The sequence below is a fragment of the Triturus cristatus genome, chromosome 10, assembly GCF_964204655.1.
Source record: "Triturus cristatus chromosome 10, aTriCri1.1, whole genome shotgun sequence".
NCBI classification, from domain to species: domain Eukaryota; kingdom Metazoa; phylum Chordata; class Amphibia; order Caudata; family Salamandridae; genus Triturus; species Triturus cristatus.
In genome coordinates this window covers 164,969,177-164,994,652 of record NC_140593.1, presented here as the reverse complement: position 1 = coordinate 164,994,652, position 25,476 = coordinate 164,969,177, and the positions used below count along the sequence as shown (strand labels likewise).

Sequence of the window (25,476 nt, the reverse complement as noted above, 5' to 3'; positions counted from 1 at the left end):
GCTTCTGACCAAAGAAACCCAACCAAAGCTCACAGTAACAATAATACAGCGTACAGATGGCAAATGACCACACAGAATCAAAAAAACAAGTGAATATCATGTGGAGTGTGTTGAGCGGATTCTACTAGCTTTCTCGCCCTAAGTGCGCCAGGTATGCCCAGACGTGGGTCCTGGGCTCACTGTGCCATTGGAATCAAGCTATCCTTGCTGAAGAGGGGTGAAACCCTGAAACCGGTCCTAGGATGCTTGTTTCCGGTCCAGGGACGACCTGGCTTGGCAGTTCGGGCTGGACTGTGCCCATGAGGCACAGGGTCAAGACTGATTTGCATATGGCCAGATCTAAACTGGGGTGGCACGGTGAGCAAAAGAATGATGGATTTAACCCAGATCTCTTGACTGGGGGTGAATGTTTTGATTTGTTCTGCATTCTGTCCATCAATTGTGTGTCTTTTGCTTTCTCGCCCTCAGTGCGCCAGGTATGCCCCGACGTGGTCCTGGGCTCACTGTGCCATTGGAATCAAACTATCCTGGCTGAAGAGGGGTGAAACCCCGAAACCGGTCCTAGGATGCTTGTTTCCGGTCCAGGGCGACCTGGCTTGGCAGTTCGGGCTGGACTGTTCCCATGAGGCACAGGGTCAAGACTGATTTGCATATGGCCAGGTTTAAACTGGGGTGGCACGGTGAGAAAAAGAATGATGGATTTAACCCAGATCTCTTGACTGGTGGTGAATGTTTTGATTTGTTCTGCATTCCGTCCATCAATTGTGTGTCTTTTGCTGTACTATCTTGTGATCAGGCCTGGGCACACTCGTATGTTACAACCAATGAGGTTAGTGGCCCCTGACGGAGGGGGCTGAGGGGTGGAGAGGAGGAGCCGCACAGGCAAACAGCTAGGACATTGACCACCATACCCCAGCTGACCTATAAAGGTATTAGGCCACCCACCAAGGACAGGCAAAGGGTGCCTGAACCTACAATAAAAAAACAAGGAAATGATCTATAGGCAGGCCTAATATAAGAATAGTTTCTGGATCACTCAGTAGAAGGAGTCAGGAACTAAAGGAAAGGCTGAAGCCATTAGCACCCCCATTATAAGAGCTCATCAACAATCTGAGGAGTCAGCACCAAGGATGGAGGGGATGAGGTGGTCCTGGTGGGGCATCAAGGGGGATGAGGCATGTTTAGAGGCTTCAGATGATGTGGAGGCCGGTGACTCAGATAGATCTTGAAAGGAGGCAGCAGTCTCTAGCGCCAAACCTCTGCTGTCTCAGGCCTGTTCTCACGCAGAAGTTGCTACTGGAGGCAGGGGGCACCAGACCTCACCCTGGGTCAGTATGTCAGCGCCTGGCTCTCTGAGTCACCCATTTGTGGGTTATGTCCACCTGCAATGAAAATCCTAATCGTTCTGGTGGTTTTCTATTTCGAGATGTCCTACTTGTCGTGCAGCCTTTAATTTCGTGTTGAGATCTCTGAGGTGTAGCAGTTAGGTAACAATTGGCCTCTGCTTGGTGCCAGGAGGGGGCTGGCAATCCAGAACATGATGGGCTCTGTTAGTGGATAGAACAGGTAGAGTGTGTGGGTTGCAACAAAACTCTTTATTCAATTCTCCAGAAACTCCACAGCCTCCTGCCCCAGGAAGCCTTCAGGCCCACCCCATGTTGCTTTGCCAGGAGTACCCCTCAGCATCCTCTGCTCTGCCCTCAAGGGAACGTACCCAGTCTATATGTTCTTGGATCTGTTGCTGTAGGTTCGATGTCTGAGGTTGTAGTTCTTGTAATGCCCTCTCTGGCTGGGTAACCTTTTTCACCAACTTATTTTGGTAATGTCATAACAATCTAACGTTGATGGCGAAGGTATCACTCTTCACCTCAAGAGAGACTCTGGTGGTCCATTTAGCTTCCAGGATAATGTCAAGAATATCCGGGTTTCAGGCAAAGGGTTCCATTACTGAAGGGTCTTAACAGTCCACTGACGATTGGGTGCTGGACTTAGCAGGCCTCAGTCTTCCCATGTTTACCACAGGAATAAGTTGTGGAAAGTGTGTATAGTCCACCGACATCCCTCCCTCACAAGACCTCTGCGACAAACTCAGCACCTTTTTCCACCACATAATCAAGAACATCTACGACAACTTTGACGAAGACAACCAACACACTGAACCCTCACCGACCATCCCTGACACCCTGAAGCCAGCGATCGAGAACTGGACAGCCCTCACCACTGAAGACACACTGAAGACAATGAAGTCAATCCACTCCGGGGCCCCCACAGACCCCTGCCCCCACCACATTTTCAACAGAGCCGCCGACACCATCGCACACATGCTCTGCCACACCATCAACCGCTCCCTGGCAACCGCCTCGTTCCCCGACGACTGGAAACACGCTGAGATCAACCCCCTCTTCAAGAAACCCTCGGCGGACCCCACTGTTGTAAATTGAAACAGCAATGTGATTAAGCATTTACTAAAGACATTAATGTTTCCCCTTTAGATCATGTTTTCTCCGTTATGTTGACCGAAGTTTGGACTCCATTTTGTATTGACATGCTGCCACGTGTTCCCCACGAGGAGAGTCCGACCTCTGTGTTAGTTGCTCTTGTAATCTGCCTAGTAACAGTTTATAAATAGCTCTCTCTTGTCCATCTGGCGCATGCCCAGACTTGACCACATCTGTTATAATTAGCCTTGCTTGACCATGTGTTTTCGCGGGCTCAAGGAGTGTGTTGGCTCCGCCCATGTATTGATTCAGTATCGAGAATGACCATAAATGGTAATGTTCTTCGGCCTCATGTTGTATCCACCCACTTATGAGCCCCTCCGTTGTGTATAAAAGGGGACTGTGTACGAATGTTCTGTGTGCTACTCCATGCAATACTGAAGAGTGTTGTGTGGATTGTAGGACCACCCTTAAGGGTTAATAAATGCTGTGTTTGTACTTTGCAGTTTCCGTGCCAACTTCCTTATAGATTCCGTTACAGGAGAGCGAACCCTTGTGCCTTGCGGGCCTAGCTGGGGCCTGTATTCATCAATTGGCGCCCGTCACGTGGGGCTCATCGGCGACTCGGATGCTCGAAGGACTGGTCGCGACGAAGGTGAGGAGTTTGGCCGGGGACGTGATCACTGCCAGCGGCGTCTTAGCCCTGGCATCCCGAGGTTTTTCTTCCTTCCCTTCCGAGCTGACCGTCTGGGTGGCGCCGGTCATCGACTGAGACCTCTTCTGTCGGTCCTGCCGTGAGAGCCGTTTGGGCGATTGTGGAGCTTGGCAGTTGGAACCTGGACTCTTGATTGGTAAGAACCGTTGTACGGTACTTGCTCCGAGTTTTTGAAGCCTGGGTTGGCTATTTGAGTTTGATTGATGATGACTAGTCATATTTTGAATTTGTCTTTGTGAAAATATATGCGTTGCAACACATATAGGCAGGTAATGTGGAGAGATTTCTCCGGAGCTGTGTAAACTTTGAACGGCGCAACGATTAAGTGCCATTTTTCCTTATAATATTGCATATTTTGCATTATTCCTAGCATGCCTGCTTTTAGCGCACTCCGTAAGTGGTGCTGTTGTTTTGGTAACCGGTTGAACCTCGAGGAATCTGCTCCGGCTCCCCCAGAGGGGACTCCTAATAGGGATATGTATGTGAAGCATGGTCTTTCTTCCATAATGTACAGCACGCTATGGAGGAAATACACGAAGAAGGATCCTGAGTTGCGATGGCCTTTGTATGGATCGTTTGATATACGTAAGATTGAGTATGTGGAACAGTGTATGTGTAAGCGACGTGCTCGTCAGGATATGTTTGAGTGTGTGCGATTATGGGTGAAGGAAGTGCGTGAGCGAGAGAAACGTGAGAAAGCGCTGTTTGATAAAGAGCAACGGAAGAATGATCATGTGCAAGCGCAGGAAGCGAAGCGTCGGGAGGACAAAGAGCAAACGGACAGACAAGAGAAAGAGCGTAGGCTACAGGTCTCGGGTCAATATGTTGTTCGTCAGCCACTTTATCCTGTCCTTAATAATCCTGATGATGATTTTTATTTACTAGATCGCTCTCCGCCCCCTTATGTTGGCGCATCCGCTCCGCGGCCGCAAGATTCTGGCCCGGCTTCGGGTAAGGTAGACACACGGTCCATGTTATCGGCCGAGCATATGGCTGAGCTTCGGAAACTTTCCCTCCGTGCACTTAAGGGCAAGATGTCTAAGGAGGAGTTGTTCCATACTTGGGGGTCGTGGCAAGATAGAGAGAGGGTGTATTTTCTGTCTCATTTCGCGGATGAAGTAATTGCTGCTTTCCGAAAATATTCTAGTGTCCTTGAGCCTGACGAAGTGTCTTCGGATGCCGGAGCATTACGTAATGGTGTTTTTTCTCCCCCTAAGGCTCCTGAGGCGGCTCGGCGGCTGTTCGCTTTGCGGGACGAGGTGCTGGCCCTTAGAGAGAAAGCACGCCAACAAACGGAGGAGGAGAAGCAGTCGGATTCGTCTGCAGCAGGGGGCCACCCATCCACCTCCCAGTCAGATAAGGATGACGTAGTGCATGCTAAACCAATGCGAGAGGCGGCGCCCTTGTATGTTCCTCCTAAAGGAGCGGGGACTAGCTCGGACATTACCTCCGCCGATGCTAAGGGATACTTTGTGTATAATTGGGTTTATACTCCATGGCATAGGGCCGATGTTATGGCGTTAAAGAATGCATTGCCTGACCCCCGTAAGAATCCAGCGGCCTTCTATGAAGAAGTCGAGGGGGCCTTGAATTCTTGCGTTATGACTTTAGCAGATATAGACCTGTTCTTTGGCCTTATTCTACCACCGGATATGTGGCGATCTGTACGAAAGGTAGATGATATAGTTGCCTTTAAGGCCCGGTGGTCTGAGCTTGAGGATGAAGACAGGGAGAGGAAGCCCGCGCAGAAACCGCCGCAGAGTATTTTAGATCTCCCCGCTGCTATTGTGACTAAGTTAAAGACGATTATCCCCCCTAAAAAGATTGACTGGAATATGTTAGCTGCATGTAAACAGAAAGTTGACGAGTCAGTTGCAGATTTCTTCACGCGCTTTGAGGAAACGTTTCATGATTTTAGTGGCCAGTCGCTTACTGACGACACGGGCCGCCACCTTTTCGCGGACAAATATGTGGCTAATCTGCTACCGGCAGTTGCGGCCCGTTTAAAGGCGAGCGAGAGTTCCTGGTCCTCCGCGACGCCGACGGCCCTTCTGACTATCGCTCAGTATTATGAGCGTCAGGAGCATGAGGCGAAGGGCCAGGAGGAAAAGAAATCGAAAGATCTTAAGACTAAGGTAATGTTGGCACAAGTATATGGCCCGCCCCGACGGGGTAATAATAGAGGTAGGGGAGGATCTTATGGTCCCCCTTCGGGCCGATCTGATTTGAATAGGAACCAGTGTGCGTATTGTAAGCAATTGGGCCATTGGGCCAGGGATTGCCCAGTGTTGCGTGCTTCGCGTCAGGGGCATACTCCGGGTGGCCCGAGAGGTAGAGGGGGTTCCTCGAACTTTAGAGGGAATTCTAATGATAATGCCCGTTTCGATACTGCTGGGCAGCACCGAGATAGCTCAAATGTTTTCGATCGCCAGCACCAGTATCATGTATCGGACATCGATCGATCGGGATATCACGATTCTCAGCATGCATAGGTATGCGTTGGATGGGGGTCTGAATCAGTTGAGGTGCCGGTCGATCAGACGGGTCCTTATGTATCGGCTGAGGTTTTAGGTTCTACTGATCAGTTCCTAGTAGATACAGGAGCGACTCGTAGTGCATTGTCTAGGTACTTGGTTCCGGGGGCTCCCCCATCCGGCTCAGTGGTTACATCGGTAGGGTTTGACGGTACACTTTCCCGAAGCCCTCTTTCACAGCCCCTTACATTTAAGGTTGATTCTTTTTCTGCGCCCTGTCCATTTCTGCTTGCTCCGTATACACCGGATAACATTCTGGGCCTTGATATGTTAAAGTACTTTAGGGCTACAATCCGCTGCTCCCCTGAGGGTGTGAGGGTGATCTTAAATGACAACTACCCCCGGTCTGGGCGGATGTGTACGATATCAGAGGATGCGTTGTTGGCTACCCTCCCCCGAACTTTATGGGCGACTTCGGACACAGATGTGGGACAAATGGTGATTCCTCCGGTCCACATTAGTGTCCAGGAGGGGGCGGTGTTACCACGCCTCCCGCAGTATCGTATTTCCCAGGAGGGCGAGGAGGCTCTCATACAGATTGTGCGAGACTTGATCGCAGTAGGAGTAGTGGAAGAAGTTCCCTATAATATCTGTAACAGTCCGATTCTCCCTATTCTGAAAAAGGACGCGGATGCAAAGGTCTATCGGTTCATAATTGATTTGAGGGAGGTAAACAAGATCGTGATACCTCAGTACCCGGTGGTTTCTGATATCACGACGTTGCTTACCTTGGTCCCGCCTACGGCGACCATGTTCTCAGTGATTGATTTGAAAAATGCCTTCTTTTCTATTCCCATTCACCCTGATAGCCGATTTCTTTTTGGGTTCACATTAAACAATAGATCTTATCGTTTTTGTAGAATTCCCCAAGGTTATACAGAAAGCCCTAGTATTTACAGTCAGGCTTTGAAGCGACAGTTGGATTCCTTTGTTTTACTCGAGGGGGTCGCCCTCATTCAATATGTCGATGACATCCCGTTGGCGGCTGACACCCTGGAGTTGTGTGAGAAAAGCACGTTATCCTTACTTTCCTTTTTAGCATCCCACAATCATAAGGTATCTAGGAAGAAATTGCAATTCTGTAGACCAAAGGTGACTTATTTGGGTCACCTTTTGTCTAAGGAGGGACGTGCACTCACATCAGATCGTATCCAAGTAATTTTGGACACACCGAGACCATCCACGCAGAAGGATGTGCGTGCATTTTTGGGCCTTGTTTCTTTTTGTAGACAGTGGATATTGGGGTTTTCACACATAGCTAAGCCATTACTAGCTCTTTTGACAAAAGACACGCCTATCCCAATCCCTTGGTCAGATGAGTGTGATGCTGCTTTTCAGCAACTGCGACAGGCCCTTTGTTCAGCACCAGTGTTAGGGACCCCTGATTATGCAAAACCCTTTTCGTTGTATGTGCATGAGAAAGATGGATGTGCATTGTCAGTTTTAGTGCAAATGCACGGCGATAAGCAGCGCCCTTGTGCATACTTTTCGGCTGTGCTTGATCCTGTCGCCCGAGCATTACCAGGGTGTTTTCGCTCGGTAGCGGCGACAGCTGTGTCAATACGCCAAAGTGAAGGAATTGTGTTGTCCCATAAATTGTTGGTGTTAGTTCCCCATGCTGTGGATGCCCTGCTTAATCAAACAAAGACGCAGCATTTGACCAGTGCCCGTTTAACGGGATATGAGCTGACGCTTTTGGCTCCTCATATTACGTTGAAAAGGTGCGTGACATTAAACCCGGCCACATTGTTGCCATACCCAGAGACCCAGCCTGAGGCGCAGAAAGCGCATGATTGTATTCTTGTGACTGAGGAACAAACAAAGGGTCGTATTGATCTCCAGGATACGCCCTTTTTAGATGTAGATGGAGAATTGTGGGTAGACGGATCATGCCTGAAGCTACCAGATGGTACGACTTCAGCAGCGTATGCAATTACCACATTACACACGATAGTGGAGACAGCACGCATACCACAGAAATCAGCTCAAGCAGCGGAACTGATAGCATTAACACGAGCATGTGAGCTCAGCACAGGATTATGTGTGAATGTTTATACAGATAGCCGCTATGCCTTCGGAGTAGCGCACGACTTCGGCCTACTCTGGAAGGAGAGAGGGTTTCTAACGTCACATGGAGTACAGATAATGCATGGAGAATTAGTTCATAATCTTTTAACTGCATTGACATACCCAAAGAAAATTGCCATTGTTAAGTGTAGCGCCCATAGGAAAGTGGTTGATAAAGTTGGAGAAGGGAATGCGTTAGCGGATCGAGTAGCACGGGAGACTGCGATGCAGCCCGGTACTACTGCCATGTATGTAGTGAAGTCACAGGTGGAGAGATGGCATGATGCGAAGGAGGAAGTGCGAGAAATACAAAGGACCGCTTCTGACAAAGAGCGGGAACAATGGGCTAGCGAAGGAGAATTGGATGACGAGGGTTGCTGGAGAAATAAGCAGATGGATAGATGGAAATTACCCACGGCCTTTGTACAACCTATGGTTCAGATGGCACATGGGCTAGCACATGTTGGAGCTTCCGCAATTGTGAAATTGCTTACCCAAGTCTGGGAGCATCCAGAGATTGCTAGCACAGCAAAGAGGGTGGTGCAGACCTGTATGATCTGTCTGAAGTATAACCCAGGGAAAGGCACTCGAACTCCAGCAGGAGGATTTGCGACGCCCACTGCACCCTTTGAGGTTCTGCAGATGGATTACATCCAGCTTGAGCGCTGTAACAATTTGAAGTATGTTCTAGTAGTGGTTTGCGCTTTCAGTAAATGGGTTGAGGCGTACCCTACGAAAGACAATACTGCAATGACCACGGCGAAGCTACTGCTAAAAGAGTTTTTCCCTCGATACGGCGTCTGTAGACTTCTGTGGAGTGATAATGGCCCTCACTTTGTAGCGGATGTTATAAAGTATGTCTTGAAGGGCCTAGGCATCACTCAGAAGTTTCATGCCGTGTTTCACCCTCAGTCTGCCGGACTAGTCGAGAAGTATAATGGTACACTGAAGCTTAAGATCGCCAAAATCCAAGCTTCAACGTCTTTGACTTGGCCAGACGCCCTGCCACTGGCGTTATTGTCAATTAGATCAGTGCCACACTCTCGAACCGGCCTTACGCCGTACGAGATTGTTTTTGGACGCCCAATGAATATTTGGGGTCCACCAAGGCCTAAGGTTGTGTATGATGTACCTTGTGTAATGATGAGCGATTATCTGGCACAGTTAACGGATAACTTGGTTTCTATTCATCAACAGGTCCGAGAGGCGCTCCCTGATCGGTCTACCGGCGAAGGACATGGTCTCCGGCCCGGAGATCATGTTATGGTGAAAGTCTTCGACAGAACGAACAGTTTGGAGCCCAGATGGGTGGGCCCTGAGCAAGTCCTCCTTGCAACGAGGACGGCTGTGCGAGTTTCGAACAGGAAGAATTGGATCCATTCCTTGCACTGTCGAAAGGTACCGCCCGGATTGGTGGAGTCTGCCGTGCTGACCGATCAACGAGAAATCCTGGCAGCAGAGACAGGCCGTGCTGCTGAGCCACGAGACACTGAGGAGCTCTTTCCGGACCACGCGACTTCTGGGGGAAGGCGATATCATCTTCGACCCAGGAAGTGAGGTTTCCAGTACCGGGACATACTGTCAGAACGGCCCTTGGGTTAGTGAAACGGAGAGCCGATGAGGCAAGGGGGGGGGATCAGCCCTGCATTAGTGTAGCGACACCCGTCTTGGCCCGCTGGTGAAGAAATCAACCGCTGCCCAAGGGGAAGAGTTCTGACAGACTTTTTAGTTTCAGGAAGATATCAGGGTATTGTTTCTTTTGACATGGAGAAGAAGAAAATCCTTTGTGCGTTGGGGTTCATGCTAACAGTAGCTATTGTTGGGATAACCACATGGTTTGTGGAGGAGGTAACTCCTGCTCGGAAAACACTTGTGTTGACAACTCCGGTGCCTGAGGAGCACTACTTCTATACATTGCCGTATCAAGAGTTGAAGCATCGACAATCTTACTTGAACAACACTTTCATCCAGATGCTGCATCATACCCACGTTGCTACGAATGCTACGAACTGTTGGATATGTGGGATGATGCCGGCCCATCAGAAGAAAGGAGGTACGCCATTTATATCAAAACCTTTCTCTCATAATGGCTCTTGTAGAGCATGGTACACTTTGCTTTTTGCCACTCGGAAACCGACAGTGGGACGATTGCTTTTCAGACTTAATAAAGAATGCCATCAGGACAAGAATGGGTATCCACAAGCGAATGGGACAATTTGGGAATGGGAAGAGTACCGACCGGACAATGAATCCATTCCCTATATCTTTACGAACACCAGAGACACTGTGGGGAAGGACAAATTCGTAATCCAAGTAGCACAAGCTCAAGCGGACTTGTGTGTCCAGAGTGTGGGTTTTATCCCTGTTGGTGTCAGTGATTGCATAACTGTACTGAATATTGACGGGTTGAACAACAGTACCTTCCTAGCGTCCCATAATACCTATTTTGTGTGCGGAAATAAAGGTTATTACCGTTTGCCGGCTGGGTGGTCTGGGGTATGCTATGTATCCTTCCTATTACCTCCTGTATTCCTAGCACCTGCATCGTATCATAAAGACTTGAAATTGTTGAATAATGTGACTGTAAATAGGTATAAACGTACTCTATCAATTGATGATGTGGATCAGCCCGATACCAGCTTGCAACAGTATATTGATTTTAACTTAGGACTGTTTTTCTTTGTTGGAGCCGCTTTGAATAGTAGGAAGATCCGAAGATTAACAAGAGTGGTAGAAGCTGTGACAAATCAGACTGCTGCTGCTCTTGGGAATCTTACGGAAGAGTTACAAATAACTAGGATTGTTGCATTGCAGAATCGTATGGTATTAGATGTAATGTTAGCTGATCGAGGTGGAGCTTGTAAAATTATTGGAAGTAGCTGCTGTGTGTTCATCCCTGATCATACGCCATCCGTTTATAACGCCATTAACAAGCTGCATAAAATAGCAGCTGAAATCCACACAGAAAACGGCACTTGGTCCTTTTCTGGATGGTTTTGGGCATTGGTTTCTGCCTGGGGATGGAAGGTCTTAACCGGTCTCTGTGTTATTATAGCAATTCTGTTCTTTTTCTGTATGTGTGTTCAGTGTGGACCATTGTTCTGTTCCGTATGCATTTCATTTTGCATCCCGGATAAGAAAGCTATTGCCGATGTTGCTCATCAGAAGCGTCTAGCCAAAGAGGTTAAAGGAATGATGATAATTGACATATATGATGATTTTTGGAAACCGGATGTCTTCAGTAAATGCTGAAAGGGTCGTCTGTTGTAAATTGAAACAGCAATGTGATTAAGCATTTACTAAAGACATTAATGTTTCTCCTTTAGATCATGTTTTCTCCGTTATGTTGACCGAAGTTTGGACTCCATTTTGTATTGACATGCTGCCACGTGCTCCCCACGAGGAGAGTCCGACCTCTGTGTTAGTTGCTCTTGTAATCTGCCTAGTAACAGTTTATAAATAGCTCTCTCTTGTCCATCTGGCGCATGCCCAGACTTGACCACATCTGTTATAATTAGCCTTGCTTGACCATGTGTTTTCGCGGGCTCAAGGAGTGTGTTGGCTCCGCCCATGTATTGATTCAGTATCGAGAATGACCATAAATGGTAATGTTCTTCGGCCTCATGTTGTATCCACCCACTTATGAGCCCCTCCGTTGTGTATAAAAGGGGACTGTGTACGAATGTTCTGTGTGCTACTCCATGCAATACTGAAGAGTGTTGTGTGGATTGTAGGACCACCCTTAAGGGTTAATAAATGCTGTGTTTGTACTTTGCAGTTTCCGTGCCAACTTCCTTATAGATTCCGTTACAGGAGAGCGAACCCTTGTGCCTTGCGGGCCTAGCTGGGGCCTGTATTCATCACCACCGACCTCAAAAACTACAGACCCATCTCCCTGCTCCCGTTCCCAGTTAAAATCATTGAGAAAGCCATCAACAACCAACTCGCCACATTCATCGAAGAGAACAACATCCTCGACTCCTCCCAATCCAGCTTCAGAAAAAACCACAGTACGGAAACCGCCCTCCTCGCCGCAACAGACGACATCCGCACCTTACTGGACAAAGGAGAAACAGCAGCCCTCATCCTCCTCAACCTCTCAGCGGCGTTCGACACAGTCTCTCACTGCACCCTAATAAGCAGACTCGACGACGCAGGGATCCAAGACAAGGCCCTCGACTGGATCCGCTCCTTCCTCTCCAGCAGAACACAGCGGGTCAGACTCCCCCCTTTCCTCTTAGAACCTACACTTACCACCTGCGGAGTCCCCCAGGGGTCCTCCCTCAGCCTTACGCTCTTCAACGTCTACATGGCTCCACTCGTCCCCATCTTCAGAACCTACGAACTCAATGTTGTGTCATACGCAGACGACACCCAACTCATCCTCTCCATATCCTACGAACCCAACACCGCCAGACACAACTTTCGAGAAGGCATGGAAGCCGTCGCCAAATGGATGAAAAACAGCTACCTACAACTAAACACCAACAAAACGGAAGTACTCATCATGGGCCCAAACCCCGGCGCCTGGAACGACACCTGGTGGCCCCCACCCTCGGAAGCCCGCCCACCCACACGGACCACGCACACAATCTGGGAATCATCCTGGACTCAGACCTCAAAATTGACTGCCAGATCAACTCCGTCTCTTCCTCCTGCTTCCACACCCTCCGCCTCCTACGTAAGACCTTCAAATGGATCCTCCTCGAACTCAGAAAGACCGTCACTCACGCCCTGGTCACCAGCATGCTCGACTACGGCATCGCACTCTATGCCGGAATAAACAAAAACCTCACCCGCAAGCTACAGAACATCAAAAACTCCGCCGCAAGTCTGGTCCTCAACCTGCCAAGACACTGCCACATCTCCCAGCACCTGCTCACACTCCATTGGCTCCCCATCGAAGCTAGAGTCACCTTCAAGATGCTAACCCACGCTCACAATGCCCTCCACGACACCGGACCAGCATACCTGAACAGCCGACTCAAATTCCACGCACCCCAAAGGACCCTACAATCAGCCCAGCTCTCCTACGCCGTGGTCCCCCGCACCAGAAAGACCAGATCGGGAGGACGCTCCTTTCGCGCAGCCAGAGCCTGGAACGAACTTCCGCTCCACCTGAGACAGACAACATAGCTCCCCATCTGCGCAAGAAACCTCAAAACCTGGCTCTTCGACACACCCCCTCCTTGATGGACTGGAACCTGCGACCCGACCCCCCAGCGTCTTGAGACCCTTACGAGTGAGTAGTTGCGCTTAACAAACACCTGATTCATTGATTGATAAATCGGAACAAAGTGGCTGACAGCAGAATAGCCGAGTGGGAAGGGGCTTCTCAGAGCAGCAATGTAATAGAGCCAGACTTTGTCAGGCCCGCTTGCTGCCACCATCACCCACCAGGATGGGAAAGGGCAATAACCGCAGCATGATCTGTATGACTTCTAGATGGCCCAGTACACCTCAGTCCAGCAAGCAGTAGGCAGCTTGTGTTGACAAAGAGATTCAATCTTCCAAGCAGCTCTCCCTTCAGCTACAGAAAAGCTTGTGAAGGCTAGCTGGTGAATGAAGTACCATCTCTAAGTTGGGCAGGAGGATTGTGCTTGAGGCTCCTGAGGTTCAGTCAATAGCAGGGTATAGAGGTCAGGTAGCCTTAGCCTCACTCCAACTTTCCAGACGTAGCAAAATGTTTGCAGTGCCAAAATGGTGATGTCTAATTTCCTGTGGGCTGACTTGGAGAAGTCTTCTGATATCTGAGCACAATAATGAGCCCAGCTAAATTAGTACTGGACCCGCTTGCTGTCACTTGCCACACCAAAAGAAAGTACGTCTGGCTACCACAACATGAGCAGTCTGGTCTTTTTAGATAGCACGGTCCACTTCAATGCATGGGGCCACCGGTGGCAATCATCAAAGAGTCAAGGCTGAGTCAGTCCAAGGCTCCATCTGGCCCAAGGCAAGGCTGAACTACATGAGGTGGCGTCCTTAAAGGCACCTTTAATGTCTCTGTCTCATGTTACCAGGCACGGAATTGTTACACATCTTTCCTCTGTCACGTGGGCTCTGTTTTAGATGATTCTCATCTATCACAGCCATCCAGGAAGGAAAGGTGGCTCTAGGGCCCCAGTCTGGGGCAAAGGAGGTGGTGCTAAAAAGTGCTTGTGGAGGGGTGGGGGGTGGGAGAGTAACACCAGTTTGCTCTATAATCATCAATGCTGGGGGTGTCTCCATAGTCTGGTTCTCCAGCCCAAGTCTTCACCACCAGCTGCGGGTGTTTTGACCGATTAGCCATGTGCCACTTCTCAGTGTAGGCCATGGCGGATGGCTCCTTCTCTCCAGGCATGCTGGGTGCCATGCTCGAGAATTAAGGTCTTGTATACCTGGCTACGTGTTGGGGTTAGGGCACACACCAGGAGCAGAGGGGACCCATTGAGCTCACACAGGCCATGCAAGCTCGATAAAGCTGACGCAGCCCAAGTGAGGCCAATGGGTGATGGAGTGTGGCCGAGGAGGCCCTGCACTGCCCTGGAGCAAGAGCAAACAGGCTCCAACCATGAGGCTCACTGGTGCCAGCCTCTGCCATACCGCCAGCCTGCCGGTCACAGCACCGCCGCAGCGGCTTGCCATCTGTAGCTCTGCCACTCTGCGCAATCAAGCCATCAAGGATGCATGCATAGGCAGCAGGGCTAGAAGGATTTCAGGAGCATTGGGCTAGGAGGCAGGTGAAGATGCATCTGCCACCTGTGTGCCTCCTTGGCCTCACCCCCTCAAGCTCACTTACTGATAGAGATATCTGAAATGATCTCGACGATGAATGCTAGTTATGTAAGAACAATGATTGGGGTCTGGTACCATTTCCTTCGATATTCCCTTGTATTCCCAATCCTTCGACAGATTGATTGTCAGTAAACGTACAGGGCCATATGTATCAAAAAAGCATTTTGCGATTAACCAAATAGCGATTTTCACTGAATCGCTATTTGGTAATTGCAAAGTGCTATGTATGTAAGAAATTGCCAAAGATTTTGCGATTCCTTAACATTACCAAATAGCAATCCGCTAAATAGGTAATCGCTATTAGGTAATACTACTCCATTCGTTCCTATGGGCCTAGAGGCTCATAGGTGCGTCTGGTTTTGCTTTACCTAATTTGCGATTACTTAATCGCTAATTAGGTAATTAATGCAAAGCCAAGGGTGCCTGGGGGCCTAAGGCCCCCCTGATGCACCCCCAAAAAAAGAATTGTGCCCATGTAAAGCGCACACGTGCTCTACATGGCAGTTTGAAAAATGCATTTTTGTGCATTTTTCTAAATTTGCACATGGTTACCATTGACTTGAAGTCAATGGTAATAGCATTTTCCTAAATGCACAGTTTGCATTTAGAAAATACTTGGTACATGTGCTAAGGGAACCGAAAATTGGGATTCCATATTTGTAGTCGCAATTTTAGGTAATTGCTATTTTTGCGATTACCTAAAATTGCGACTACACAGCCTTTCATAAATCTTGAAAGACTATTTTACATTTGCAAACGGCCGAAATCACCGATTCGCACCATTTGCAAGTGCAACATTGTTTGATACATGTGACACAGTTAGCTGATTCTTACTCCCAGCATAAACTATTCCAGAATATCCTTAAACTACTTCCAAATTTCCCACCGCCTGAACTATGAGCCACAAACTCTGCCAACATCGTAAAAGCTGTTAACAAGAAACACACAGTCCAAAGATTAGGCGCACCAAGGCCACGACGCACAACTCTAGATGCGAAAGTGTCACCCCACAATTTGTGTTCAGAGTTGTTATAATGTTTGTCTCCTGCTCATCATCATTCCACTAATGTTGCGGCACATTTTACTCATGTTACAGTTTCACGTTCAGACATAGCTTTCTGGAATCCACATACACTATCCCTGGAATCACGCTCAAGCAAACAAACAAACAAACAAACAGAGGAGGCAGGCAAACACCAACGGGACGAAGCATTCATTTGTCACACAAGCAACCCAGAGAGCATGATGTGCGAGACATTCTGCTCGATACAAAACACATGCGGGCACACACAGTTATCACAGCAAACAAACTAAAAGATGTTAACAACTTATCACCATGTAATAAATATCTTTAAATGGGACATAATACTTTGGAAAATGTATTAGAGTAATGATTTAAGGGCTAAAGCCAGAGGAGAAAGTGTTTATATAAAGGAGGCTCTCTCCAATAATAAGTGATATTTGGAACGGAAATGTACAGAGAAACAAAACAACCCATCACAGCAATGCGTAGAACTGACACAGGAGACAAAGAAACAATAGGAAAGGAAGCACAGATAAGGATACAGCACAATTAAAGGAACACACTCATTTCTGTTCCTGCCCTACAACTGTACCCAAGCCAAAGCTTCCTCCTGTGCCTGGCAGGATGACTGACCCGAAGCAGAGATATTTTTGGTTGGAGCTGGACTAATGCTTTAAAAAAAAAAAAAAAAAAAAGATTATCCACAGACTCAAAGGCACCGGGTATTGCAGAAAAAAAATATGGAATTGGTCAATAAGCTTTACATATTCAAGCTGTGGCTTCCCACGGACGATTAAACCACAAAGACTCCCTAAGTTTAAGGAAAGAAGACCGCGCCAGGGTCCTAGGATGCTTGTTTCCGGTCCAGGGAGGACCTGGCTTGGCAGTTCGGGCTGGACTGTTCCCATGAGGCACAGGGTCAAGACTGATTTGCATATAGCCAGGTCTAAACTGGGGTGGCATGGTGAGCAAAAGAATGATGGATTTAACCCAGATCTCTTGACTGGGGGTGAATGTTTTGATTTGTTCTGCATTCCGTCCATCAATTGTGTGTCTTTTGCTTTCCCGCCCTAAGTGCACCAGGTATGCTCAGACGTGAGTCCTGGGCTCACTGTGCCACTGGAATCAAGCTATCCTGGCTGAAGAGGGGTGAAACCCCGAAACCGGTCCTAGGATGCTTGTTTCCAGTCCAGGGAGGACCTGGCTGGGCAGTTCGGGCTGGACTGTTCCCATGAGGCACAGGGTCAAGACTGATTTGCATATAGCCAGGTCTAAACTGGGGTGGCATGGTGAGCAAAAGAATGATGGATTTAACCCAGATCTCTTGACTGGGGGTGAATGTTTTGATTTGTTCTGCATTCCGTCCATCAATTGTGTGTCTTTTGCTTTCTCGCCCAGGGTATTAATGAGCATCTCATGAATTCTGATTGGAAGAGAATTTACTTCCTGAGTCCACATAGGGCAACAACGGAGCGTGGTACGTAGATCTTCAAGAGAACTACCCGTTGACCCAGAGATCGGCCAGTATTGCTGCCACCAGCACAGAACATTGTAGAATGGCCTAAAACAAAGCGTGCACTGGTCACCATGCAGCGCCATAAGTTGAGTTGTTCACCCAAAACACTTCTATAATCACGATGGAGATCCTCGGACATGAGAGTATTCACAACTCACACCAGCTCTGAGGTTTGGCTTTATTGCCCATTAGATTTCTTTTTTATCTTACCATACACATCCAACCTGGGTGACCATTTTCTACAGCACCACCTCCAACAGACTGAGACAACTAGCCACCATCCTTGGAAAGTTGCATGAAACTCTATCCAGTGCAATATTTATTTTTAAAAAAATCTGAGAATAAACAGTGTCTCAAGCACTTTAAATGGAAATATAGAAGTGCTACCTAGTACTCACTATTTATGTTTGCTTCTGAAAAGTGATGGCCTCTCCAATTAAATGCATTATAGCAGCACTGAGAATTGCAGGCACTACCCCTTTCAAACAAAAGAAGTGCAGGTACTCAGTACTGGACCGTACTTGCCCATTTAAAGCACTGATCATCAATGTGTCCACATTAGTTTTACAGCACCTTAGGAACAGGCCTATGTAAGCACATTTAGAGCCTTTCTGGGTGGCTTTTGGTACTCCTTGTACTCTGTTTTGCCAGCCACGGAGTGCAGTATCTCAAATCCTAGTACTCTCCAATCGTTTTTTTGGTGTCAGAGGAGCAGTTGTCACTTGTATTACAGAGCACATAGGCTTGCATCACCTGTATCTCTGTCCTGGGGTAGCGACACTTTTTCGATGTACAAGGTGTAAGAAATATGAAGGCCGATGGGGCTTTACGGTCCGCTAATGCTAATCTATTGTGGGTTGTGCGTTAGAAGACGGCTACTCTGGAAGGGAGATCCTTTGTTCCACACATCGCCTGGCTTGGAAACAAGATTCCACCCTCAGGAAAAGACTTAAAACGTATCTCTTCTCTCGTTATTATCCACCATGTACACTCCATTTCCTTTCAGGTCATGAGACCTTTGGGGGGTTGTTGAGCCACACAAATTAAGTATAACATCAGGGTGCAAACATTTTTACAGTGATATTCTGCATTATTTGCTCCGATATAACATAAAAACACAAGCACACAGCCTAATTTCTTCCTCAGAGGTCTGCCATTCAGCATCCCTTTTCATTGCTTCCAACGCTAAGAAGGTTCAAGCTCTTGCCCAGTGTAGTGCTTTCCACTGAAATTATCTCCTCAGTCGCTTCCCAACCCACTAGGCCCTCATGCCACTTCTTCCCTCTGTCACACACAGTTCAATTACATTGATGCCACAAGCTTGTATATAACATATACGACTTTATTGCACTCAGCTGTACCACAAAGTTCAGCCTTGCTGATCTTGCACAGCTAGTGGAAAAACATCAGGTTACCATCGTATCGTACGCTGATGACACTCTCGGGAAATAACAAACAGACAGCACTCAATTTCTCGAGGTGTTTAGAGGACGTGGCAAAACGGATGGCCAGTCACTGCCTGAAGTTGAACGGGAATAAAACAGAGGTAATGATAGTGGGTAAAATAGCGAATATATGCTTCTCTGCATGGTGGCCAGAAACATTGGGCCCGGTACCTAGTCCCAAAACAGAAGTTAAAAATCTGGGAGTTTGGTTGGACACTAAATTGTCTTTCGATGCACAAATACGGAAGGTAGTGGGTAAGTGCTTTGGCACCCTAAAAACCTTGAGAAAAATTCTGGACCTACTACCATCTAATACAAGGAAACCCATAGTGCACACACTGGTGACTTCCCAATTAGATTATGGGAACATACTGTACCTGGGAGCACCAAAGAAGGGGCTAGCCAAGCTACAGGTGGTGCAAAATGCGGCAGCCCGATTGGTATTGAGCCTTCTGAAAAGAGCCTCTGCAAAAAAAGCCTTGGAGGACTTACACTGGCTGCCAGTGGAAAAAAGAGTTCAATTCAAATCAATGTGTTACTGCCATAAACTTCTTGCAAAAAAAGGCCCACGATACCTGCACCCTCTAATAACATATTATATCCCTGGCCGCAATCTGCGATCAGAAGGAAGGACATTAGTAAAGGTCCCAAGAATACAGACCACAAGAATGGGGGCAAGATCTTTTAGATACCTTGCTGCAAAATCCTGGAACAAGCTCCTGGAAACCCTAAGAATGGAACCGTGCAAACTACATTTAGGAAAAAACAAAAAACATGGCTATTCTCCTCTGCATCCTAATGACAACAAAGGCAGTAGCAATGCGTCCGTATACAATCCAGGGATGTGTATATCACCGTTCTCTTACCAGCAAGTCTACATTGCGCGGGGACACGCCGGTGGCGTAACCAGGAGCTTTAGAAATGTATAAATAATAATAAATAATATTGCGCCATTACTGAAACCTTTCTCAATGGTTTAAACGTTTCTTAGTGGTTTGGTATGGGGTCTCTCATCTAGGAATAGATCAATTTACAGCCTTTTTAAGAACAGCTTGCCCTTCCCTCTGGAAGACTGCATATTATTTTCTCTGCTCCCATCTCTCCAAGAGGATACTGGCTGTGGGCATTTCTCTCGGTTGGTCTTTTTTCACTTTCAGCTCCTAGTACTGAGCAGCTTTCAGAGGGGACTCTAGAGGGCCCAAGATCTCATTTAGCCAACACTGAGAGAAAGTCGTCAGATCCATTTCTTTAACTGCTGGTTGTTCCATCATTTCCATTCTCTTTACCATGAGAGTGCCATAACTCAGTTAGTTGCTATCTTCTGACGAGGACAACGAGACAATTTTCAACATTAACATTTGCTTTCTGCCTTTTCTGTTGCTTCTATGCGTATTTATTTAGGGTGTATTCAACAGCATCACAAATGCCACCTTACAGCTAAATCAAGTGCATTTAGCAGTGTTCCATTAGGGCCATCATGTCTAGTATCCACTATGCAAATGGCCTTCCAGTTTTTGTAACATTCCAAATAATGCATGTTCGAAGGAGATCAGGAAAACCTATGTTCCCAGGTTGGTTTGGTACTGAAAAGGTCTGATGTCCAGTCATTTCAGTTTTCTTTCTTGCGGCGTGGAACTACTACTTTACATATACTGCGAAACCTCTTTTTCAATCTACGACAGAGGTAATAAGCCTCACTCCAGAACAAGCCCTCTGATTGCATACTAGTGGAAATGTCATACCGTGCTGTTCACTTTCTGTGTGAATATTTTTTTAAAAATTACATTCTGCCTCTTTAATGGCCAAGTTGGCACTTATTCCATCTAACTTTCATTTTGTCTCCCTCCAAGAGGTTCTTCAGTGTGATATGGGCATTCTATAATTTATACAATGTACCATACGATTCTGACTGGAGTCAGCCGGATCAGACTCCTTCTATATGGCTTCCGGATTCATACACCTTTAGTGAAGTACTACATGCAATGAACAGGGGCCATTAGACAGGCCTGGGGGCTCAACGTGGACAGCTTACTCTCTCCATGCTCCTTATACTTCCATCTAATAGACACTTGACCAGCAAGTTGTGTGCCACAATACAAGCAGACACCTCAATGACTCTCCCAACCACCAAAACTAAATGGGAAACTGTCATGGGACAAACAATTACTGAGAAAGAATGCCTACGTTGCTGTAAACATATTGGCAAGTTGTCCCCTAATGGTCGACTTATACAGATATACAGCACCCTTCTTAAAATTCTTAAATATGACACAGTGATTATCGCCAATTGTGCACGCTGCTTTGCAACAAATGCCGATTTTCTCCACCTTGCCTGGCAATGTCCTTCAATTGCATCATTCTGGGAACTGATATTTCAGCGGGTATCTAAAATGGTAGACATTCAAATGACCCCGACCCCCAAGATGGCCCTCTTGGGATATTCTTAACACCTACCGGCAACAGTTGGGAGATTCGACTCCATAGCACTGCTATTGGCCAAAAGGCGGATGGCTTGAATGTGGGGGAGAAATGGTGTAACCCTGCACTTATTTATTTTATTTTTATTTATTTTGAAGGCTTTATATAGCGCTGGCTGGACGCAGAGGTATCAGAGCGCTTTACAAGATAAGGATAGTATAATGCACATAGGGTATAAAAGCATATGAAAGGTAGTGCAACAGAAATTTGAAATATACAAAGTACAAACAACATGAGCATTATACAAAACCAGATAAACAGGGGCAGGAGCTATACATTTAAGTAATTAGGTAAATGGTGAACAGGAGAACAGGGTAGATAATTACTGAACAAATATAGTATGATAGATAAGAAATCATGAGTAGGACACAGGTTAGAAACCCCAATAATAATTGAGGAGGTGGGTTTTGAGGTCTTTTTTGAAACTAGAATAGGAGGGATTTTTTGGGAGGGCATTCCAGATAATAGGGACATTGCCAGAGAAGGAGCGAGACTGTGTAGATTTCTTTTTATGCAGAGGTGGGATTAGGAGTAGGGTGTTGGTGCTTCTCAGGGGTCGAGTGGAGCCCGCAGTGTGGAGTTTCTTTGAGAGGTAATGCGGAGTGTTTTGGTGGAGGACTTTATGAGTAAGGCAGGCGGTTTTGTAGGCAGATCTTCCTTCGATAGGGAGCCATTTAAGAGATTTGAGAGCCGGGGATATATGATCGAAGCGTTTGCAGTCCGTGATGAGCCTGGCAGCAAGGTTGAGCACAGCTTTGATTGGAGCTAGGTGTACCTTGGGGATTCCATTGAGGATGGCATTACCATAATCAATACGTGACAGAACAAGTGACTGAACTACGAGTTTGAAATCATCGGTGGGTATGAATGGTTTGATTTTCTTGAGGTGACGGAGAGTGAAGAGGGCTCCTTTGGCAGAGTTTTTGATGTAAACATTAAGGGTTAGGGTGTTGTCGATAGTGATGCCAAGAGATTTTACGGAGTTGGACAGGGTGAGTGAGCAATTGAGTGCATGGAGGTCAGGGATCCATGATTGACTGGGTAGACGGTTATTTTTCGGGGAGAAGAGAATGATTTCGGTTTTGTTAGGGTTGAGTTTAAGATGATTGGGATGGAACCAGGTTTGGATCTTGGTAAGGGTGTTGTTCGGGTGTAAGATGTCAGCATGAGTTTTAATCTTGTAATAGATTTGGGTGTCATCGGCGTAGAGGTGGTAATTTATGCCTGCTTGGTTAAGAATGAGGGTGAGGGGTTCCATAAAGAGGTTAAAGAGGGAGGGAGGGAGAGAGAATACCTAATACCTGGTTGGCAGATCTCATATATTGTAATGACCGGTAAGAAATATATTATGCTACCTTGCCGCCAAGCAGCAGACGAAAGAATTCTTGGCACTCTTTGCAAACATAATTGACAAGTGTGACTCTCACGGACTAGCAATACGGCTGGGATTACACAAACTGAACTGCTGAAAGGAGCAACGCAGAGGAGCAATGAAGCTGTAGCCTTGGGTATGGGGGTTCTATGATTACATGAATATTCAGCCGGGATGCTTTCCCGTCTGCAGCCCTGGCAGATTCCCACTTGACATATGCCTAACTGCCATTGTGAATACACAGGCTTAGAGGTGAACTGAACTTAAAGAATGGACTTTAGGTTTGCCTGTCCAGGCAAGTGGTGAAACATCTACTTATATGAGTTGCTGGTGGAGGCTGATACCATAACTCTTACTTTATTGTCTGGTGTTCTGTTATACCATTGGAAATATTTGTGTAAATAAAGGTATAAAATAATGCATTGATGGTTGAAGTTACATTAACACGTTTATCTAATTTATTATAGGCACACATTTTGGGAACGTGCAGAAGCTGCTCTTGTGGATGTTGACCATATGAAGGTTGAGGGATGAGGTAACATCCAACATGGAATACAAAACCTGTACTGCAACCAAGAACTGCTGTGGATCTTGAGACATTTCATGCCCACTAGCTGCAACACTGCTGTCACCATTTAAACTAGGAAGGAATTTAGGACCACTGGGGACATTACTGAGGCAGACAGTAGGATTATGATAGCAGCCAGAGAAGAAGAGTGTCAAGAATTTATTTTTCAACAATGCATTTTGACCACAGTACAAAGAATGTGCCGTCTCTGTATGTGGCACAATGCGCTTCCCCTGCCCTCCACATAGGGCAATGGCAAAAATGGAAGAGGACATGGAGAAGAATTAGGCAATTATACAGGGCAATAGTTTATTTGCATATTGAGATGGTAAAGAAGTAAATCCTGTTCAGCTCCTTGGCATGGCTGGTCTGGATTGCATGCCTAGGAAATCATTACATGCACAGGAAATCATGCCAAAAGGCAGCCAACTGCAAGTCACACAAGTGCTTAAGATGCAAGGTTCCAGACGCAATGGCAATTTTACTTGTTAGAAAGGAGGCCATTACCAGACACAGTAATGACCCTTTATCACTACAATATAGGGTCTGTAAGACATCCCTTGAGATGGAAATCGAAGCTCTAGAATTCCACAGGAAGAGATAGGATAGACGGACGTGGGCGACAAATCCTACAATAAAAGGCAATAAAACCACTGTACCTAAGAGACCAGATTGGTGAAGAGCCTACATGACTGGCTACAGAGCACCTCTTTCAATATGTTTCATGTATGCAATGAACGATGTGTATGAAGCTCATGTCAATAAACCTTACAAAAAAGAATTAAATGTGGTAACGTTCGAACTAGTAGAATTGTTGGCAAAGCCGATGATGAAAAGGGATAACTGACTGATCTGTCTTTTATGGATTTTGCATGGAAGCATTCCTTGATGCCTCGGAAATACCCTCACATGACAGGAATCCTACGTTTCCATGCCAGTGGATCAGGGCGGTCTTGGCATTTGTGAAGCGTGGACAGAGCTCCTACCTTGCGACCCCATTGGCAATAGGTTGAGGTGGGGTTGTGAAGTAGGAATCAAAACAAGTACATTTGTTGCAAAGTGACCAACAATGGTCTCCAATTGGAGAACACTAAAAGTTAGCTCATCTTAACAATTTGGACGGATGTAACACACTTTTGGGGGAAAAACGGTTTTAGTACTAAATAAGCTTACAGCATCGCTGAACGGTCTGCATAAATGTTGAGCAGCTACAAAATATGCACAGACAGCAACATGTTTATCAAGTAAGGGATCACCTGCCTGGGAAAAATCCCGGAGAAAACTTGTGCAGAGAAACCGTCATAACTTTGGAAGTGAAACTGAATGCATCTTCAACACCTGTGACAAAGTAAAAAACATAAACACCAGTTAGTTATTCATAGACAAGACAAGCCCAATATTAAGAGAAGCTATCTCCTACACAAAACGACTGTTGACAAAATAAAAAAAGTTTTCAACCCTACCGGTAACCCCAGAGAGGTCTATTTTTGCCACTGCTCTATGCAACAGTTATATGATTCTGGGTATCATGAATTATACGCCTGCTTTGATGCAGTTACAATTACAAAACATCCATCCATACAAGTATTTACTGTGATGGAGGAAGAGGGTGACAGCTCTGCATGCACATCTCACAATAGGTAGAATTGAAGAGGACCCCCCCCTGATAGATCTTCTGGCTCTGTGGGCATGTTTTACCGTATGTCGCCAAGCCTGCGAGGAAGCTGCTACCCTAACGATCTAAAATCTAAAAATGGGAGTGAGGTTCCTTTGCTTGGATAAGAGGGGTAGCCTACATCCATGTATTAAGACTGTAAAGCTTGCACAGTTTGCAATATTTGCTTTTCTAGCACAGGGCAGCCCAACACTGAACAGGATATTTTAGACCGACATTCACTGGCATTCTACACAGCGGTCAATTCCATGAAAAACATGCAATCACCCAAAAGCACACACTCCACATATTCTAATAGAATCACACCCAACACACAGCTCAGTAGTAGGCTAGCACATCCAATACACTTCCAGTAAGCCCAGTAGTAGGCTAACACATCCAATACACTTCCAATAAGCCCAGTAGTTGGCTAACACATCCAATACACTTCCAATAAGCCCAGTAGTAGGCTAACACATCCTAGGGCGGTTGACCTCCAATCTGGGGAACAGGGTTCGAGTCTCGGCAAGGACGCGCAACATCCTGTGATTCTGGGCATATCACTTAAGCTGCCCTTGCCTAGCAAAAATGAAGGTAACTAGTGCAAAAATATAACGCAACTAGTGCTTGTGTAAAGTGTTCCGATACCTGATACCTTCGGGTCAAGTTTGCGCTATATAAAACCCCGGGCATAAAAATACACTTACTTCATTTTTGCTTTCCTAACTCTCCACAAACATTATGGACGCACAGGAGTCCGTTGCAAACCCATCAATCCATTTGGCCTCCTCTGCAAACTGCCCACAAGCAAACACTCCTGAAATTTTTCCTTCCAACACTCCCCTACATGTACCAGTGCAGCCAGGAATTGAGGTAGTCCCAGCAATAAGT

At 46.7% G+C, this 25,476-nt stretch overlaps 1 protein-coding gene across 7 annotated transcripts in view; it reads right to left on the bottom strand.

Annotated features, from left to right (window-relative positions):
• The window catches only part of HDAC8 (histone deacetylase 8), an 841,291-nt gene that overhangs the window by 297,366 nt on the left and 518,449 nt on the right, over window positions 1-25,476 (bottom strand). For all 7 annotated transcript variants that reach the window (XM_085630743.1, XM_085630746.1, XM_085630745.1 and 4 more), the window contains one exon: window positions 24,192-24,269. In XM_085630743.1, coding sequence (XP_085486869.1) covers window positions 24,192-24,269 — 78 coding nt within the window. The remainder of the gene's footprint in view (window positions 1-24,191; window positions 24,270-25,476) is intronic.